This window comes from Aedes albopictus, chromosome 2 (genome assembly GCF_035046485.1).
Source record: "Aedes albopictus strain Foshan chromosome 2, AalbF5, whole genome shotgun sequence".
NCBI lineage: Eukaryota > Metazoa > Arthropoda > Insecta > Diptera > Culicidae > Aedes > Aedes albopictus.
Window position 1 is genome coordinate 379,367,298 of NC_085137.1, and position 21,915 is coordinate 379,389,212.

Here is a 21,915-nt window from a genome sequence, read left to right on the forward strand (position 1 = left end):
GGGCTGTCCATAAACCAGGTGGTCATGAGGGGGGGTTCGGCCAATGACCATTTTGTATGGAAGAAAAAAAAATTTGTATGGACTAATGACCACGCGGGGGGGGGGGGGGTTTGGGGGGGGTTGAGAAGTCCCAAAAAAATGACCACGTGGTTTATGGACAGCCCCAAAGTCCTCCGATTGGACGATTCTGGACATGCTGTATAAGGCAATCCATGAGACAGATGCGATCAGCTGATTTTTTTTGTTTACCATGTATTTTTGACACTCGATGATCGGGGTGACAGTTGAGCACAAAGGAATTTGTTAAGCACTGACGACACTTGACGAAACTTTGTTAAGTTGTACTCACACTGTGTTTACATTTTTGGCTGTCACCCCCATCGCGAAAAGTCGTCATGGATTGCCTTATAAGAACGGAAGATTAATAACAACACCGTGCAAAGAATTTCCAATGGCAATAAGAGGAGCAGCCTACGACGACCGGTTCATGTTGGACATTGCTACTAAATTTGCATGTGTCGTTGTTTCGAATGACCAGTACAGGGATATAATGCACGAACGACCAGGATGGCTGGAATGTGTTAGAGAAAGAAGGAGAGGCTTTCAATGGAATGGTCCACTGCACGAATTTCTGCTAGCCTGCTTACTCTCACACGAAATCTGACGTTTGAGCGGTGTCGGCACCGCTCAAACGTCAAATTTCGTGTGAGAGTAAGCAGGCCAGCAGAAATTCGTGCAGTGGACCATAATGATGAATTGGTATTATCATAGTGGTAAATAAAATTTGATGTGTAGTTATGTATTTTATTTTGGTGAGACTTTTGAAGAGTGCTAATTAAAGATTGGAATCGAAAAAAAGTGAGACACACAAAATAATGTACCGTCGTTGCGGGGTGACAATGGGTCAGAGGGGCGAGATTAGGTCAAAACATGATCTGAAATATCTCATCTTATATTGCGAATATCTTATCAAACATTTTTTGGTGGCATCCTCGTAGTTGCCAGCAGTTTCTGTCAAAAATTAGGTTTCTAGAGCAGTTAGTTAATGTTTGATAAATCATCGAAAAAATCTTGAAAATAAGGCCTTATTAAAATGCCACTTTAAAGGCTCGATGCCTTTTGGGTAGATTGATTGTTTTTAGAATTTCAAACTCATATCCATCATACGATACATTATTGGTAAGTAGTTTCAACTTTGATCATAACTTTATTACCTTGCTTTATTGTCAATGCGGAACAAATTCGGTTCCCCTGACCCATTCTCACCCCCTCGCCACACGAGCATTCTTTCCCGTCATCGATGACTGTAAGGACGTGGCCAGCGCCGTTATTGACTTAATAAAGCTTGGAATTCTCGAAGATGCCTATTGTAGGGTCTAGCTCGAATCCAAAGTAAGATTTAATCCTGGATTCAATAAACCACGATCGGATGATGAACGGAAAATCTAATTCTTCAATTACTTGCGCTCTGACACAGCGTCTTTATATCAACACGTCTCAGTCAATTCTCTCTTCCAAGTTGGTCCCCGACTACTATGACCGTTTTCTTCTCGTTACCCCTAACAACGAGCACATGTCTCGGGACACCGAAGCAAATCATCTACTCATTATTTTAGAATAACATTATCAAATTCCTACAATCCTCCTTTTGCTTTTTTATTGCATAAGTGTAAAATAAAGTATTGTAAAATGCTTCGTTACAAAATCTCTTTCTGATTGTTTGTTCTTTGTTTCAAATGTGACCTATCTTGTACCAGTTTTGTAGCATTGGTCATTTTCTCCGCGAGTCTACCCTATTTCACAAACTTCTTTATACTGTTGCTCTGGTTTGTCCATGTTGCTAGTTTGAGGTAACTTATAGTGTTTCTACACTGCTGCCCCAATTCATCCAATACTCCTTTCTATTCGCGTTACAATGCACTCCTCGTTGAGAAAATCTGTATTTATATTTTATATGTAACCTTTCATTGTTTTCTTTATTCATTCCATTTCCACTTTCGTTTTAATCACTGTGTTCCCCGAATTGCTTTTTTTCATGTTTTTTTTCGAATGAAATTGTCATACTTCAGTCCAGCGTCCGATGTTAAAGCTGTAAGTAGAACTCTGCGGTATAACGTTCAGCTCTGTCATCTTACCACTTTTCTGTAAGCTGGCAGATATGGATGATTGTTTCAACTCATTCTAGAATCCATATGTTGAAAAGATCGCTTATAGCCCTTATTCTTATTATTCTTCTTCTTCTTCTTCGTTTTGTTAGTCCAGTTACTGACATAGACCGAGTGGGGATGGCAGCAGCTTATGCTATATCGCCAGCATATAGCCCTTGGATGCTATAATAATTAATTCCAACCTTCCCCATTTGCGCGAATCGCGAACAACAACCCACGAGTGCTGGCTAACTTCACATTTCCAGCCAATAACAGTCTGCATATCCCAGAATCACTCATAAATACCTACAGCGCATTAGATCACATTTGAATATGAGCTTTGAATTCCATCACAGTAGGCACGTAGTACAATGGTATCCTAGGCAATAGTAGTTTACGCAACAAGGTGCAGAATAACGATTTTTACAGCACGAGTCGTACGTTTATCCAACGAGGCTTGCCGAGTTGGATAATTACGACGAGTGCTGGAAAAATCGAGTTCTGCGCCGAGTTGCGTACAATGTTTTTTGCAATTTCATAAATTACCCTTGAGGATAGTTTTCAACAAAACTTTTTCATCAAACTGCATACTGATGTTCATAGCCATGTTCAAGAAAATCTGATCATAACAGGTTATACTGTGCAGTTGTCACAATTTTTCTAAACTGCGTTCAGAAAGCATCAAGAAGTTGACCAAAACTGAAAACAGTGCTGTAATGGTTCATTACGCAACGCATATCAGTGCTGTAATGAACCATTACAGCACTGTTAATTTGGTGTGGGAAAGTAGGCCTTTTCCTGTCAGATTTGCGTGACGTAAAACAGCCTATTACGATGAGAAATTGCAAAAAAAACTTTACCACTTCAATTTCCAAAACAAGACACTTCTGGCAAACAAACGTTTTCTTCTACTTCCATTTTTTTTGTAACTCTCCCAGTTCTGGACAATAATGCTTCAAATGCAACATAATTCAATACAATTATTTTAGGTAAACTCTCCCAGTTTAGGCTCTGCCAACATGCAGCAAACCAGTGGATCCTCCCAGTCCGTTTTTTTTGGCCTCCAAGTAAGTGGACTCTCCCAGCCCAGGCGCTGCCAGCATGCATTTGTTTTTTTTTTTTTTCACTTCAGTGGACCCTCCCGGTCCGGGTTGTACTGCCTCTTTTGGTTATGGCATCGCATTTAAGCATTTTCTCACATAGTGGACCCTCCCGGTCCAGGTTTTACTGAATTCCTTCAGTAATTATACCGCATTTAAGCGAATTACCACAGTGGACTCTCCCAGCCCGGGACTTTTACAACGCATTTAAGCATTTCCTCAAAGTGGACCCTCCCGGTCCGGGGTTTACTGAACATTTTCAGTTATTACAACGCATTTAAGCAACTTCTTTCAGTGGACTCTCCCAGCCCAGGCATTTTTTTTCGCTTTTCAGCTTCAACTTTGCTTTTTTTTAGCTTACCTAAGTTTATCCTCGTCGCCAGGTTGTAGGGTCTAGCTCGAATCCAAAGTAAGATTTAATCCTGGATTCAATAAACCACGATCGGATGATGAACGGAAAATCTAATTCTTCAATTACTTGCGCTCTGACACAGCGTCTTTATATCAACACGTCTCAGTCAATTCTCTCTTCCAAGTTGGTCCCCGACTACTATGACCGTTTTCTTCTCGTTACCCCTAACAACGAGCACATGTCTCGGGACACCGAAGCAAATCATCTACTCATTATTTTAGAATAACATTATCAAATTCCTACACCTATTGAGAGCGGTAGTTACTCCCAAGCTCCATTTGTTGCTTCCTTGTGCAATTTCGATTGTCCTGGTCAATCACGGAGTGGCAACTACGAATTGTACGATCATCTATGCTCATGCTACTACATTGTTATAAATTACTCTTTAGGCGCAGAATCTGAAACCCATTTCAATTTCTTTTCTTATCACACTTTTGTTTTTTTTTTTGAGACCCAGATTGGAAACCCTGGAAATTAACAATACCACTGCATTATAATAAATACTCATAGAGACGCAAAATCCTAAAAACATTCACTCCTTCTCCAAGTATTTTCAGTTTTTGCGTAATAAGCATGGCTTGGGACCCCTGCTTGGGAACCACTGAGTTTTGCAACGCAGAACGCTGTTATGGACAGACAAAACCTCTAGTGGTCTGGATATCCATCCTAAAGATTTGGTGTCTTTAGAGAAGTATCTTGTAAGAGTTTTTACTACAATCTGGTTACTCAATATTTGATCTAGACAAGTTGCAACTGATCTTGATCAGTTTTAGATTTTTATAGAAGCGTCCTAGAAGAAAACTTTTTTCAGTAAAATTGTTCATTCTGCTGTTTTTGACATTTCTTCTGAAGACATTTATACTCTATAATGCACACGAAAAGCACTTGGGCCACTTTACTAAAAAAAGTTGAAAAAAAAATCGATTTTTTTTTATCAATATTTTCAAGTAAAAAAAATTAGAAAAAAATACGAACGTTAGGTTAGCAAAAATATATAGGAAAAAGGTTACTCCATAAAAAAAAACCTACATTATCACGGAAATCAGAGGTTTGTCTTATTAAAATAACAAAAAAAAAGTTGATTGACAATTCATTTGATAACTCATGAAGCAGCACGCGTAGGCAACTAATTTTTTGGCCAAATCATGTCAATACCACTAGCATCGATATAGTGGGGAAAGAAAATTGGGGTAACTCGAGGCTTTTTGTTATACACTAGTATGAAATCATCACAAAAATGAGTGAAAATTGACAATTGAGATCAATTTTGAACTCCATAATGACATGCTTGAAAAAATCCTGAAAAAAGCAGGAATATTTCAAGAATGCATAGACATAGATGGATTTTCTGAAGTAATTCTAGAAGAAATACCTGAAGAAACCCCTGGTTAAATACCGCACAAAACCTTTTGACATATTTATGGAAATAAAATCCTGGAGAAATCCTAGAGGTACACTTGGCGGAAATCAAGGAGGAATTTCTGAGAAAATACATAGAGCAATATCCGGCGAAAACTCTAATGAAATCATTGTGTGAATTTCTGCAGCAAACTCTGCATGAATGTCTTCCAGCCTTTCCATAATAATCTTATAAGAAGCTCTTAAAGAGTCTGTAAAAAAAATATGACGGAATCCATGAAGGATTTTCTGAGATATCTTAAGAAATCCTCGAAGCAACATCTTGAAATTTTTGAAAGAATTTCTTAAAGAATATAAAGAACTCTTGAGAATTTCCTTAATAATCTCTTGTAGCATTTCCAAAGCAATCCTCGGAGAAAACACTTCAGAAGCTTCTGAGAAAATGTTAAAGGAGTTCTGAATATCAGATTCTCAATGTATTTGTGAATCATTTTCAAAAAAATAATCCATGGAGTATTTTTGAGAAAGTTCATTGAAGGTTTTCTTGATTAATGCTTTGAACATTTTTTGAAGGAATCTTCATGAAAAAAAGTTGAAGAACAATTTCAAGAAACTCAATCAGATAAATTTCTGGAACAGTTTATGGAAGATTTTTTGAAAGGAATCCTTGAAGTATTTTTTTTATAGGAATCCATGCAACATTTTTGGAAGCTACCGTATAAGACTCCCTTGGGGAGTTCTTGGAGAATTTTTTGGAAGATATTCTAAAGTCTAATCCCTAGAAAATTTTGTGATATAGTTTCTGATTGAATTTTTAGAATTTCCTGGATTAATTTTAAAGTAAATCTACAAGGAGTTTCCAAAGGAGTCCCTGAAAGATTTTTTTTTTCAAGAATCCCTTGGAGATTTTTTCAGGAACTCGTGGAAGATTCATTGAATAATAGATTTTCTGAAATAATCCCTCGAAGAAAATGTGAAGGAATCCCGAGAGCAGTTTCTATGGAATTCCTTGGAGGATTTTCCAAAGAAACCCCAGGAAGGTTTACTGGCAGATATCTAGATTAAAACAAAAAATCCCGGTGCAATTTCTAAAGCAAACCCCGGAGAAAGTTGTGGAATAAATCCTTGGAAGATCCTTTGAGAGAATTGCTTAAAGGAATTTCCGCAGGTTTTGGCGGATGAATGCAGACTGCCCATTTGCCAGATTTCTCCTCAAAGCTTTCTAGCAAACTTCTTTCGAGATTACTCATGACTTCCTCACCGAGAATTGTAATATATTCCTGATATTTTTTGTAGGAAGCACATACTATCTTGTAAGTACACGCCAACTGATTGAATCCCAAAATTGGTAGCAAATTCCCGAAAAAGGTCATTGGAATGATTCGGTAGATTACTGACAAAATAAATGTGATAAATTATTTCCAATGCTGTCATGGTAAAATCAGAGCTAGTGAGTCAAGGTTCCCCGATTTCAGCGCCCCTTCACTTGTACATTCCCATGGATGAATTCCTGGACGAACCTCTGAAGGAACAGCTTGAGCAATTCCTGAAGGAACTGCTGGAATAACTTCTGAAAGAGTTCATGGATCAACTTTTGAACAAATTCCTGCTGAAATTATTGAAGTTATTCCAGGAATATTGAGAATACTCTAAAGAAAATTCCGAAAGTATCGCTTCAGACGAAAGTATATTTCAGACGGAAATAAAATAAATCTGAAGAAAATTCTAAATGAATTGCTGAAGGAATTTCTGAAAAAAACAAGAATATTTTAAGAATATTCCAGGAGGAATACCTGAAAAAACACCTGCAAACCTCTGGTGGAATATCTAACAACTTCCGATATTTTTGGAGAAAAAAATCCTGGAGAAATCCCCAATTAAGAATCCTGATAACTTCCTCATGAATTCCTGGAGGAGCCCACAGAGAAATTCTTAGAGGAACGTTTGAAGGAAATCCTGGATAAATTTCTGAGAATATGCATAGAGCATACCCGGCGAAATTTCTGATAAAATCTCTGTGTGAATTTCTGCTAGAATGTCTTCCAGCCTTTTCGTAAGAATCGTTATAAGAATCTCTCGAAGAATCTGTAGAAACATTTCTGAAGAAATCTTGAAGGATTTTCTAAGACTTTTTTATGTACTGATTGAATATCTGAAGAAGTCTTGGGAATTTTCTTAATAATCTATTGTAGAATTTCTAAAGCAATTATTAGAGAATGTGTTTTTAGAAATCTACTGGGAAAATTTTAAAGGAGTTCTGATTTTTTGGTTCCTAATATGTTTGTAATCCCTTTTTTTTAATCCATGCAGTATTTTTGAGAAAGTTCATGGAAGGTTTTCTAGATGAAGGATTTCAGAAATCTCTGGGAGAATCTCAATGAAAAAAAATCTGAAGAAATTTGTAGATGAATTTCCGGAGCATTTTTTTTTATTTTTTTTTTATTGTCGATTTTAAATTATGCTAATTCTACACTCCCGGAACAATCTACGCAAGATATTTTAAAACGATACTTGATTTTTTTAACCCACGAGCGATCGCGCTGTTGTATTTTGTACAACACGTTGAAAAAATCTCGCTTTGGGTACTCAGCATTAGCGTGGTGCTGATGCAGGTAGTCAACCGCGCGAGTTACGGAAGGTTAAGAATCCATGCAACATTTTTGGAAGCTATCAATGCAAGACTTTCCTTAGTAGTCTTGGAGAAATTTCTAGAGGATATTCTAAAGTCTAAATGAATCCCTAGAAGATTTTGTGAAAAACAATCTGATTGAATTTCTTTAGGATTTCCTGGATGATTTTTTAAACTACAGGAAGTGGTCAAAATGTTTGAGATAGGCAACTTTTTTTCTCTCACTAAAAATTCAACATGCTTTAACTTTACATATAGTGCATGAGTTTTGACTGTTTGTCAACCAATTTTATGTGCATCATTGGTACAAATTTGAGCTCGATTGGTAAATCCTTCGCGAAGCTAGAACCGTTTTCGTAAAACACTGGTTTGTAGACAACTAATTTTTGAACTGTCATATCTCGGAGACCAGTGAACCGAATTGAATTAAATTTTGGGCGATTATCAACAATATATTAGTGCTTGCGAATTCTTCAAAACATAGGTACTTTTCAAATATTGGAAAAAGTTATGATGATTTCACATTTTCACCCTTATAGAGGAAAATGAGTCAAATTTACAATATCGCAAAAAAAAAACACTAAATGTGTTCTTTCTTTATCTAAATGGGCTCTTAAATAACTTATTATGTATATCTTGAGAATAGGAGTAGAAAATCTTTGAATATCAAAAATAAATGTTAATGACATTGATGTAAAATACATTTTTTAGAAAGATCCAAAAAGTGTCAATCCATCATAACTTTTTTCAACGTTAAAAAAGTACCTATGTTTTGAAGAATTTGCAATGAATTCATATATTGTTGATAATCACTCAAAATTTCATTCAATTTGGTTCACTGGTCTCCGAGATATGACAGTTTAAAAATAAGTTGTCTCGTTTTTTTGAACCCTAAGACTGCGTAGCCGTTAATCTATAGTTGTCTAAAAAATAGTGATTTACGATAACGGTTCCAGCTTCGCGAAAGATCAACCAATCGAGCTCAAATTTGTACGAATGATGCACATTAAATAGGTTGACAAACAGTCAAAACTTAAGTATTCTTGATGCACTCTATGAAAAGTTACAGCATGTTGATTTTTTTTTTGTGAGAGAAGAAAAAGTTGCCTATCCCAAACATTTTGGCCACCCTCTGTAAATCTGCGTTACCAAAGGAGTCTCCTAAAGATTTTTTTAAAGAATCCCTGAGAGTTTTTTTCAGGATGGATTTCAGCAAGGGTATACGAAAAAATCATATAAAAAAATGTGAGTTTTTTTAAGTAATCTTCGGAGAAATTGTTAAAAAATCTGTGGAGGAAAATCTTGAGATATTTCTGTAAAAAAATATTATTTAAATTTAGGAGGTTTTTTGAAAGAATCCCTCGAGAAAAATTTTAAGGAATCCATGCGGGAGTTTCTTTAGGAATCCCTGCAGAAAATTCCAGAATGGATTTCACTTTTTTTGAAAAAGTCCCTGGAGGAATTTATAAAGAAATCCCAGATTTTTGAACAGAAATTCAAATTTTCAAAAAAAAAAAATCTCTGGAGCAAATTCTAAATCACACCCCGGAAAAAGTTTTGCAATAAATAATTGGAAGATCGTTTGAGAGAATGCTTAGAGAAATTTTTAAAGGATTTTTCGGAAAAAAAATCTAAAATAATCCCGAAAAAATAGAGTAAATCTCTCTGAAGGATTTTCTAAAGAAATCTCTAGAGGAATGTTTTGCAGAAACTTATAGGTACACAACTTTCTTACACAAAGTGTTGGTAAAAACTCAAATTCTCAAATCTCATGGTTGAGTTGTTTCACGTGCGATTCTTGACTCGCCTAAATCACCGCCGAAAAAATCATGCATGAGTTAACTCATAATTTCACTCATTGCTTTATTTCTTGGTGTTCTTAATATTTAAATCGAAGTTTTTAGGATTGTATGATAGAACAAAAGCAAATCTAGCGTACAACAACATTGGATGCTGTTCAAATTGATTTGGATTCGGTTTACAAGCGAACGAGATTTCTGTGCTTGACTCGTGAGAGCGAGATTTTGCATGAAATTCTCGCGCGTGAGAAAACGATTTAGAATCGCGCGCGAGTTTGGTCACGCAGGAGCGGTTCATGAGTGTGCTTTGAGTGTGAGTTTACCAACACTGCTTACACAACTGTTTGTGAAACTTCTGGAGGAATTCCAAGCGGCATTTCTGGAAAAATCGGAAGTTGCTGTAAGAATTTCTGGTGAAACCTTTGTGAGAATTTCCAAATTAAGTAGGAAAAAATGGAGGAATTTCAGAATTAAATCATGCAAGACGCTTCGAAAGAGTTGTTTGTTGAATTTGTAGAATAGAAATAATTTACAAACACATCCTTGAAGAAAACTTCCGAATGCATCCATGGAAGATTTTTTGAAAAAATTCGTAAGGAAATTTCTGGCGGAATACTCGGACAAATTTCTCAAACATTTCTTCGCAGAAATTCTGAACATTTTTTTGGTAGATTTTTTTAAGGAATCTTCAAAAGATTTTCCATACGTATGCCTAGAGAAATTACTGAATAAATGTTTGAAGTAATCCCTGAGTGAATTTCTCAAACATTCTCTGAAATGATTTGTGAAAAATCATGGATGAGTTGGTGATACAATTTATACCAGGTTTCGTAAAAGAATTCTTTGTGACACTTGGAACACATGGAAGAATTTCTGAAATAATCTGTAACATGATTATTTGATTTGGAAAATTTTCTTCGGAGACCGTCGTAATAAAGTTGAAAATGCTGGGTTCACTTACTTTTATTTAACACCGCAGAACTGCAACAAAGGCGATCGAGGCGAGCAGATAGCGGTACGAACCTATACTACTCGTACAGAAAGATCATTCGGCAAATACAGCACAACAACGACAACCACACTCTATCAAGTGCTTGTCACAAATCTCTAAATTTCTGAAGGCGAAAGCCAACATTACTTCTGTATTTCACGGCAAGTAACTTATTATCGCTTTTCACAAAATTTGCTCAAACAGTTCGTTGCATTTTAGAGTTTTCAACTGATTCAAAAAATTGTTCACAGTTGACTATTTCATGAAGCCTTTTTGATGTCCAGTATATTATAGAGCAGACCGAAATGTAAATATGGTTTGTAAGCTGTGTTTTAATTAACAACCGTAAAATTTGGCACCTTATTCACATGCAAATCCTTAACAATTTCGCAACTATCAAAACACTCACCTTAATCTGTACTCCTGCATGCTGGCCTGGTAGGATGGCGGAGGCGGCCGATGCTGGAACTCCGGATACAGCAGTCCGTGGGGTGTGCTACCATTCCGTCCGCAAGGCCGCCGCGAACATCGACCAAGATCCACGGTGGAACCGAGCCCGAGACACGGCGGTGCCCCGGGTGCCGTCATTCGCCAGGCAGCGCCGCTGACGGTCACCAGAATCACTCCAACACCTGAGAGAAGAAAGAAAGAATGAAGGAAAGGATTGTAGAAACGCTTTGAATAGAGCAAAAGAAATGTCGCTAGGTGTTCGATCCAACAGAGTTTAACGAACGACGAACGAAATTAAATATTGAGCATAATTGAACGAGCGAGAAAATCTAAATGAATTATAAGATAAAACAAACGGAAACTTATAAAAAGTTTCCACGGGTAGGATATTCGAGCTGCTCGGAGGCATAAGACGGAGCACTTTTTAAGTGGTCTGGATGGAGGTGTGTTCCAAGTCCCCTAGAAAGCTACTGTTCGGGGGCGACGTCTGCTGGCACTGTTGTCGACGCCGCCGCCGCCGCCAAGGGAAAACTTTTTTAATTAAGATGTTAATTTACGTTTTCTTCCTGGTGCAATTTCTCATGCTCGACGCGTGAACGATAATGTCATCAAACGACCGAACGAGAAACTACCGGACCGGAAGAGTTCTGCAGCTGCAGCTCGTTGGGACAAGGGGGAAGTGATCCGAAGGGAAACTCTTTATCGGGAGTTATGATAGTTTGAGTAAAAATAATTCCTGTGAGTTGTTGCTTCTTCTGAATAAAATAATCTCTGTAATTAAAAGAAATATCCTGCCTCAATAAATCACCTTAACTGAAATGATAATCACAACTGCGCAGGAATAATCTCGAGTTAACATCACACATTACTTCGCAACAATACTGCCTCAAATCCCAAGCCAATGCACATCGTTTAGATGACGACTTTTATGGGCAATCAACTGACTGCATTACAACACCAGCTCAACCTCCGCACACACATGGGGTCCAGCCGCCGCCGCCGCTGCCGCCGCCGCCATATGGTTCAGAAGCGTGAGTTAATCTACTTCACACTCACGCGTCGTCGCGCCATCAGATTATTATTTAGCAGCGGCACTGCACTGTGGTTCGGACGGGTGACATACATGGGCTGCCAGGACGGGTTCGTAATAAATCGATCACGATGCTTGAGGGTGTGCAAGTTTCCCACGGAATTAATGACTTTGAGCGATGATGTGGTCATGATCGCATCGGAAAGAAGGCTTGATTTTTTAGCGGTGACAGAAACGATTCGATTTTGTTCAATAAAGGGGATTATGATTGATCGACCGCGAAAACTGAGGATTTCACTTTCTATGAATCAACTCTTCAACTCTGGAAAAAAATGACAGTTCTCTAACTCACATTACGGTCCAATCGATTTGGGTGCCAGCGATGCCGGTAGACCCTGGCGCTGCGACGATCCAGACCATTGCTACGACGCGTTCTACTCGACTAGCCCCCGACGGTGGGTCTAACCTACTCCGTTGGAGAGTTCCCGCGAAGTGATATCTCCAGAAATCGATGATTGTTCTTCTCGCCATCTGCGCTGCAGTGCTGACAAGATCTAAACTACAGTCCTGTTCACCGCGTTCCACTTTTCTTCAGCGCAGCACATACGTTCGACGATAATGTCCACGTTTATGTCGCCACCGACAATGGCTGCCATTTCTCCTCGTGGGAGCGCAAACCTTGAGCATCTGAAGATGCCGTGTTCCGGTGATTCTTCTGTGTCCCGATGCTCAGGGCCTATCTGTGACCTTTCTTACCTTACCGGTTAGATTAAGGCCTGAAGTGTCCTTTGCTGTACATAGGAGTCGTCTCCAATATACTTGGTCCATGTGTGTCTTCAGTTGCGCACTCTGCGAAGGGTTCACAAATCGTCCTCCACTTGATCAACCCATCTAGCTCGCTGCGCACCACGTCTTCTTGTATCGGTCGGATGACTATCGAGAACCAATTTAGTCGAGTTGCTATCTGACATCTTGATGACGTGACTTGCCCACCATAGGCGCGGTGTGAACGATGGTTGCTTCTCTCAGCAGCTGGTGCAGCTCGTGGTTAATTCGCCTTCTCCAAGTCCTGCCTTCCATCTGCACTTCGCCGTAGATGGTACGCAACACGTCGAAAACTGCAAGGGCGCGTTGGTCCTCTGCACGTAGGATCCATGCTTTGTGCCCATAGAGGACTACCGGTCTAATCAGCGTTTTGTAGATAGTTAACTTCGTGTGACGGCGAACTTCGTTCAATCGTAGAGTTCTGTGGAGTCCAAAATAAGCTCGATTTCCAGCCACAATGCGCCTCTAAACTTCTCTGCTGGTGTCGTTGTCGGCAGTCACCAGCCCAAGTAAACGAATGTTTCAACCGCCTCGATTCCATCACCGTCGATAAAAATTCGGGGTGGCGGGTACGGTGATTCCTCTCTGGAGCGCTTTGTCATCATCATATACTTTGTCTTCGACAAATTAATGACTAATCCCATTAGCCTGGCTTCATTATTTAGTCGGATGTACGTCTCCATACGTCAATTTTCTCAAATTTACGAGTTATAATATCAATATCATCAGCAAAACCAAACAGCTGAACGGACTTCGTGAAAATCGTTCCACTTGTGTTTATCCCTGCTCTCCTTATTATAAATACCTTCTTATTGCGATGTTAAACAGCAAGCATGAAAGACCATTACCTTGCCGTAGCCCTCTGCGAGATTTGAAGGGACTCGAGAGCGTCCCTGATACTGAAACTACGCACATCACTCGATCCATCGTCGCCTTGATCAATCGTATCAGTTAATCCGGGAATCCGTATTCGTACATAATCTGCCATAGATGTTCCCGAACGATTGTATCATACGCCGATTTGAAATCAATGATGAACAAGTGATGTGTGGGCACGTTGTATTCGCGGCATTTCTGCAACACCTAATGGATGGCGAACATCTGATCTGTTGTAGCGCGTTCACCCATGAATCCAGCCTGATATTGGCCCACGAACTCTCTTGCAATCGGTGATAGACGGTGGCATACAATTTGAGAGAGTATTTTGTAGGCAGCGTTCAGTAGTGTGATCCTGCGATAGATCCTGCAATACAACTAGTCGCCTTTCTTGAAGGATGGGACACACGGTACCTTCCATCTATTCCTCTAGTAATACTTCCTCCTCCCAAATCTTGGTAATGACCCAGTGTAGTGCTCTCACCAGTGCTTCTCTACCGTATTTTAAAAGCTCACTTGGTAGTTGATCTGCACCAGCGGTTTTGTTGTTTCTCCTGAATCTTTCGGAGGTTAGGGGCTGGAAATCTTTTGTTCTGTGCACGTACTCCTAGGTCTGTTACCACGTCACATTCGGTGCTTGCAACGTCGCCATTGAGGTGCTCATCGTTCAACATCGGTGATTTGTTCAAGTACTGTTGAAAGTACCCATTTATCAGACAGAAATTGCATCACGTGTAGTAATCCATATCGACAGATTGGGAATTAGATAATAGGTCCACTTATCATTCGCAGCGGTATCCCGCTCCTGCTATTACTTGGATAGTGTGCTTCCGAAATCCTCTTGTGTCGGTGTGCAGCATACATAGATGCTCCGTGTTCTATGGGAATCCCTATTAACATAGGACAACCTTGCAATAACGGGTTCCTCAGTAAAATACAAATAGTGATCATCCTGTCTATCACACACAAACGCCGTCTGACAAGATGGTTTGATACGCGCTCAACAGGCACATTACCATCAGTCGGATGCGATTTCTTCCTATCTTCAATGCCGTCAATAACACTAGGCCTGCATACCTTATCATTGACTTTAATACGCTCTCACTAGTAGTCCCCGCTTGATACTGATAATCGCAAAGTAGTTGCGCATGATCCGGGATAGTGACGAGAACCACCACAGTAGGCTTCCTGACTGTTGAAGTTCAGACGATCGCCCAACATCACTTCGCCTTTGACTCGATAATGCTCTAGCCGACCACAATCCTTGCATGCTGCACTGTCTTCCGGTTGCTGATGACTAACAGCTCGGTCTTGCTTCTTCGCCCACATCCAGTCTTCCACAGCATCGATCGCCTCCGAGGCCAGTACTTTTACTTTCTCTCGTAATTCCCCGATCACTAGAAGCGCCACGGTATCCGCAGAGCCGACGATCTCTACTCCTCTGTGAAGGTTGAGCTTAAAGGCACCGTCCACAAATATGGTTTTCATACAAAAAGTGTTTCATACAAAAGAGGTCGAAAAATGTTGATTTTAGCGTTACGTAAGTAATGGATGCTGCCTAATGACTGTCGTACATGGCATTTCAGAGAGTCGGCCCCAGAATAGATCTCTATGGAACGCCCGTTGTAATAGCCATACTCCTCTTTTCAGTGTCTGTTTCGTAGATCAATCCGCGACTTTGATATCTGATGACGTTCTGATGGTGTGTACTAAACCTGCATTTCCGGAATCCAAACTGCATTTTCGATACACCGATTTCGTTTCCCGCGTACTTTACGACCAGTCCAAAAAATTTCTAGCAGTATCCAGAAGGCATATACGGTCTATACGCTAATGAGTCATTGGTAGGTTTACCAGTCTTCGATAGTAGCACTAATTTCTGTCAATTCCAGATATTGGGGAAACTGCCATCCTTAAGGCGAAACTGGAAGCATTTCCTCATTTTTTTGGTTTTTGATTTTTTATTACATAACGAAGCAATATTCTCAAAATCGGTTTTCGTACACATGTAGAGTACGGACCAAAGTATCTTCTGAATTTTTTTGAAATGGAAAATGTTTTCCATTTTTGCAGAAACCATATTTTTGTGAAATTTTGTTCAAAAATGGTTTCTGCAAAAACGAAAAACATTTTCCACCACAAAAAAAAATCAGAAAATACCTTGATCCATACTCTACATGTGTACGAAAACCGATTTTGAAAATATTGCTTCGTTATGTAATAAAAAATCAAAACCAAAAAGTGAGGAAATGCTTTCAGTTTCGCCTTAATATACTGTTGTATCATGGTCTGGAATATGGTCTTGGCAAAACTTTCGCTACTATAACTAGCTCTTCGATCGTTACTCTCATTTCTTCGTCGTGGACTTCCTGGTTGAAGATTGCGGCTTGGAATCCAAGTTGGCGGTCCTGAGCTTGGCCGAAAACACAAACTCTCTAATTAATTATTTGATTAGGTGTTATTCTGTAGGTTTATTGAAAATATCAAACAAATGCACTGTGATAATTACAGTGGCAAGCACTTCTTCGTAGAGCTAGTGCTGCGATTTGTCTCTCGCACAGTTATGAAAGCGCTCACTCATGCGTCTCTGTCTCGGCAAAAACAAGAGACTGGCACTTGAGATCGTATGAAGCACTGTGCAAGCCGACAATCCATGACTGGTACGCTTCTATGTAAAAAAAAGACTTCAATAATGCGCCTTATTAGCAATTAAGTAATCCGGGGAAGGGCCCATATAGCCGAGGCGGTAAACGCACGGGTATTCAGCATGACCATGCTGAGGGTGACGGGTTCGATTCCCGGTCGGTCCAGGATCTTTTCGTAAAGGAAATTTCCTTGACTTCCTTGGGCATAGAGTATCTTCGTACCTGCCACACGATATACACATGCAAAATGGTCATTGGCAGAGGAAGCTCTCAGTTAATAACTGTGGAAGTGCTCATAGAACACTAAGCTGAGAAGCAGGCTTTGTCCCAATGAGGACGCTACGCCAAGAAGAGAGAGAGAGAGTAATCCGGGGAACTTCATTAATTATTTTTTCATGAAATTTTCCATAATTCAGCAGTTCAACAAGAATTATTCTAAGGATTCCTCCGAGAATAGAGTTCTTTCCTATGTATTTTTGTATAATTTTCTCTACGATTATCAAAATGTTTCCGGAATAAGCATATAAAGATAATTCTCGCAGGATTTCCAAGAATGATTTTAGCAAGAATTCCTCCAAAGAGTTTTCTAGCTTAAACTCATTCCTGTTCATTTTTTTCTGTGGATTCCTCCAGAAATTTTAACAGAAATTCATCCAGGAAATTTCCTTGAGACTTCTACAGAAATTTCCCAAAAGCTTCATCTTGAAGTTCTTGCGTTCAGAAATTCCTCCTCCTTCAGGGACTCTTTAGGAAATTCCTTCAAAGATTGCTACAGAAGTTTGTGCAAATATTCCTTCGTGTATTTCTTCGAACATTTCTGGAAAAATTCCTCCGGGAATATGATCAGATTCTGCTCGTGGAGTTTTTTTTTCAGGAATTATTCCAAAGATTTCTTTAAAATATACAGTTACAAAAAAAACTAAATTCTAAGATTTTTTCAGACATTCTTTCTTGCTTTATGTTTCAATGGGTACTTTCGGATAAAACTACATATATTCATCGGTTCTCTTAGGCAATTATTTATAAATTTATTAGAAAGTGCTTTCTTGTGGAAGTTCCTGTAAGGGTTTTTACAAAAATTTCTGCATGGTCGGCTTATTCAGAATTTCTTCAGCGATTTTTACAGAAAACATCCAGGAGATGCTTCAATTTTTCAACAAATTTTTCAAGAAATTCTTCAATGATTATCTGCAGAGTGTTCTCCAGTTCTCACAGATGTTTTCCTCATAGTTTCCTTCAAAAAATAATTTTTTTAGAATTTTTTTTCAGAGGTTATCTCTAGATGTTCTTCTTAGTTATTAATATCTGCACAATTTCCTTCAGAAGTTTCTGTTTTATTTGTTGTGTACTAATCGCTTCCGAAATTGCATGAGAAATTATTTGAATAATTGCTAGAGGAAAACTGATTCAACAAGAGTAAATCTTTTCCTTAGTATTTTTTCTTTGTAACTCCAATCTATCATCAATTCCTATAGGAATCTCTTAACGAACTCAAGAATATATTTCTGACGATGCAGCAGGAGCAAATTCTAAAAAAATACTTATACTACTTACTGCGAGAATTCCTTCAGAACCTCGAGCAATTTTTCGAGGAATCCTTGGAAGAATTTCTGAAGGAATGTCTGTAGGAATTTCAATGAAATTGTTGAAGGAACTTCTATAAACTCTATGGTAGAGGTTTTGCAGAAATTAGGAAATCCAGGATGAAATCCTGAATAACTTCCTGGATAAATGCCTGGGGAAATTCCTCGGGAAACCCTTGGTGGAATTTCTAGAGATGTCTAATGAGGATTTTTTAGGAAAATTCCTGGAAAAATCCATAAGGACATGTTGCACTACTCTCTGAGAGTATTCCTAAGACAATCTATTGACGTATTTCTGAAGGAATTCCTGTGAGAATACCTGGAGAAACGCTTTGCTAAGCTTTTGTAAAAATCCCCGAAGAAACACTATTGAGATATTTCTAAAAGAATCTCTTCTATAAATACCTAGGAAATATTTCTGAATTCCTTAAAGAATCCGTGGAGAAATTCTTGGATCAATCCATGGAGGAAATGCAGAAGAAATTTCTGGAGAAATACATGAAGGCAATCCTGAAGGAATCTCTGTGTGAACTCCTACAGGAATTTTGGGAGGAATTCCTGCCTGAATCACTGGAAGTAATAATGCAAGAACCACTGGAGATATTTCTGAGCAAATCTCTGATGAGATTTTTTTTTAAGAAGTAGAAGTAATTTTTTTTTGCAGGAAACTCTCCTATATTTTCGGAACAAATCTGTAAATGTTGGTTTGTAAAATCTGTAGAAATTCAAAAAACTGATCTTCCTAAATAGAATTTATAAAATAATTCCTGGAGTATCAGAAAGAACACATGACAATTTACCTAGCAGAATTCTTGGAGGAATGTTTGCAGAAACTCCTAAGGGAATATCTAATGGAAGCCCTGGAGAAATTTCTTAAGCAACCTCTGGAAGAAATCACTGGTGGAGATTCTGAAAGAAACTAAAAATAGATTTAAGTCCGACTGTCGAGTCTTTTTAGGGTCTCCAGTTAGCCTAGTGGTTAAGGCCTCACTAATCCGGAGACGGCGGCTTCGATTCCCGCACCAGTCCCGAAGATTTTCTCGACAACCTGAGCATAATGTATAATTATCCTTGCCTCACAATATAAAAATTGATGCAATGGCAGACAAAGAAAGACCTTCAATAAATAACTGTGGAAATGCTCAAAAAACACTAAGTTGAAGAGAGGCAGTTCAAGTTCAGGGGACGTAGAGCCATGAAGAAGATGTATTGAGTTATTTCTAAAGGAAACCATGGAAAAAAATCGGAAGAAATTGATGAAAGATTGATTTCTCAAAACAATTCTTGGAAGCAATTTCCTAAAGAATTTTTAAAGGAAATTTTTGAAAAAAAAAAACATTTGAACAGCTTTCGAGAAAATTCTGAAGGGAATTCAGTTATGTGCACTTCCAAAAGGAAAACATCACTATAACACGTTGAAGTGATGACCATTTTGAGGGCCAAATCACACGCGGAAGCGATGGTAAACGTGACAGCCTATTCCCAAACACAACAGTCCGAGCGCGCACTCCACTGCACCCCACTGCACTCAAATCCGTACTTTCGTCTCATAATTCTCTCAGTAATTAAAAAAAATATATTTCAGGGATTGCCTCGGATATCCCAAAAAAAAAAAAATTCTTCAGAATCTTCTGCATGGAATCTGTCAGAAAATCCTCCTGTGGACATTTCCTTCATAGGTTCCCGATTCCTTTGGAAATTCCTCCTAGAAATACTTTGTGCTCCAGTAAGTTTTCCAAGGATTCATATTTCAATATTTTCAAAGTTTTCTTCAATAACTTCTCCATGATTCTTCTCAAATAATCTTCAAGACATGTCTTCAAAAAATCCCAAAGGATCTCTTTTAGAAAACCTTTTACGTAAACTTCCAAAAAAGCATCTAACGATTACTTTTAAAACATCTTCCAGAAATTGTCTACGAAGTTATTTCATGGACTTTTCCAGAAATCCTTCCAAAGATTATTATAGAAATCCCTTAAAATTTTCGTTCGAAAAATCTTCCAGAGATTTTTTTGGTGAATATTCTCCTAGAGATTTATTTCAAATATTTTACAAGACCTCATTGATAAAATGTATCCTGGTTTTAGTTCCAAAATTGCTGAATGGATTCGTTTATAAAGCTTTCCAGGAATTCCTGTTGAAACATTTTTCATAAATTCCTAAATATATTACCCCAAGGGAGCGTTCATAAATGACGTAGCGTTTTAGGGGAGAGGGGGAGTCCAGGAATGTTTGACGAACCATATATTAGGTTAGAGAAAATATGCTTCGAGGGGGGGACGGAGGAGTAAGAAAATCGATCGAAAAATGCTACATCATCTATGGACGCTCCTTAAGAGCTGCTTAATAAAATCATCTAAAGATTCGTTTCAGTAATTCCTCCATCGCTTCCTTCAATTGTTCTTACAGGGATTTTTAAATAAATTGTTCCAGTATTTTCTCCAAACACATTTTAATGAATTTCTTCGGGAATTTCTGACAGTATTCCGCTAGATTCTAGAAAGTTTTCCATGACTTCCGCGAGAAGTTCTTCCACAAAACCTTCAAATAGTGATTCCTTTAAAAAGACCTGTACGGATTCCTTCAAAGATTTTTCAAAGATTTTCAATGGAATTTTCGGAAGGAGTGGCTGCATTATTTTTTCTGTGGTCCCTCCGGAGGTCCTGGCATGATTTTTTTTCAAGAATTCCGTTGGGCAATCCTTTTTCTTTTCCTTTCGAATTTCTTCCAAAGATACTATTACAAAAAAATAATGAAGCACTACAAATGCACATTAAAATATAACATATTATAGTGGAACCTTACAAATGCGTAATAAATTAGGACATCACACTTGGACATGTACAACACAGAACATATATTTTGCCCTGTTACCCTAGTGGATAACAATTTCCGAATGACAGGATGACGAGGTTTCATAAATGTTGTTGGTCCATCAGTCAATCCTGTAATCGTATTTTCTCTGGCAGGTTGCCTTTTGTTCGCAGCATTAGTTGCTTTCATAGCTTGAGTTTTGTCTAGGAATTTCTAACCCTAAGGGGGCCTCCCGATTCGGGTTTCATCACTAGAGTTCTATAACTTGAAGTCTGTGCCAGGGGAAGGTTTACATCTCTAGTACTTAATCGCGGCCCGAAATGGCCTGTATGTTGGCAATCGAAATAGGATTGCGGGCTTCTATTCTGCCAGAGCCCTATAAATGCGCATTAATTCTAGGGGAATATTTACAAGTTAAAATAGCACATTTAACACACAAATAAAACTTGTAATAATACCTTTAAGGATTTCCTCATAGGTTTACTCAAAAATTCATTCAAAAATTTCTCCAGAAATATATCATAGGAATTTAAACAGAAATCCCTTAGCAAAAACTTCCCAAAAGATTCTTTTGGGAAATCCACCAGCAGTTTTTTAAAACATTCTTCACCTTTACTTATGCAAAGTTTTCTCTGCCATGTCCACCTTGTGACCTTTTCCAACTACAGAATGTAATTACGTGCCATATTTCAATCAAAACCCCTCACAATGGTTTCGCTATTCATGTTGCCACTCATTCACCGGAAAAGCTACTGAATATTCCATGTTTCGGAACATTTATGCCCTTTAACTGCCCCCGAAAAAAAAAGTCACCTTCGCCCACCCTATCAGCGGCGCGTACTCCGCAACAACTTTCAACAGAGCCACTTTATCCAAGCCACCGGGCAATACGCTTTTGTCGCCTTTCCCCATCCCCGGCACCGCGGGAAAAACACACAGAGAAAAACCGTTGCTTGGTACACAAATCCACTCGCAAAGTTTTTCCACGAAACATTCATCCCCTGTTTGCCGCGCTGCCGCCACCACCGCCACCGGTCTCCGGTCGACGTCGTCGTCATCGTCAACGAACTTTTTCTTTTTTTGTTCCTGCTGTTGTCCTCTGTAAGCTTTCTAGGTTACCACGGTCGCCACCGCCAGTTCATGATTTATGAATGAACTTTTCCGCTTCGAATGGCACTTTCACAAAGCGAGCGGAGGCTTTCGGTTGTTGGTTGGTGGCCCAGGAAATGACAGGATAAAAAAGCAGTTCCCGCGC

General features: G+C 38.8%; 1 protein-coding gene across 1 annotated transcript in view; it reads right to left on the reverse strand.

Moving 5' to 3' along the window:
* Window positions 1–21,915, reverse strand: part of LOC115269977 (uncharacterized) — a 617,722-nt gene that overhangs the window by 36,941 nt on the left and 558,866 nt on the right. Inside the window, exon 5 of the mRNA XM_062853057.1 lies at window positions 10,847–11,069. Within this exon, the coding sequence (XP_062709041.1) occupies window positions 10,847–11,069 (223 nt within the window). The remainder of the gene's footprint in view (window positions 1–10,846; window positions 11,070–21,915) is intronic.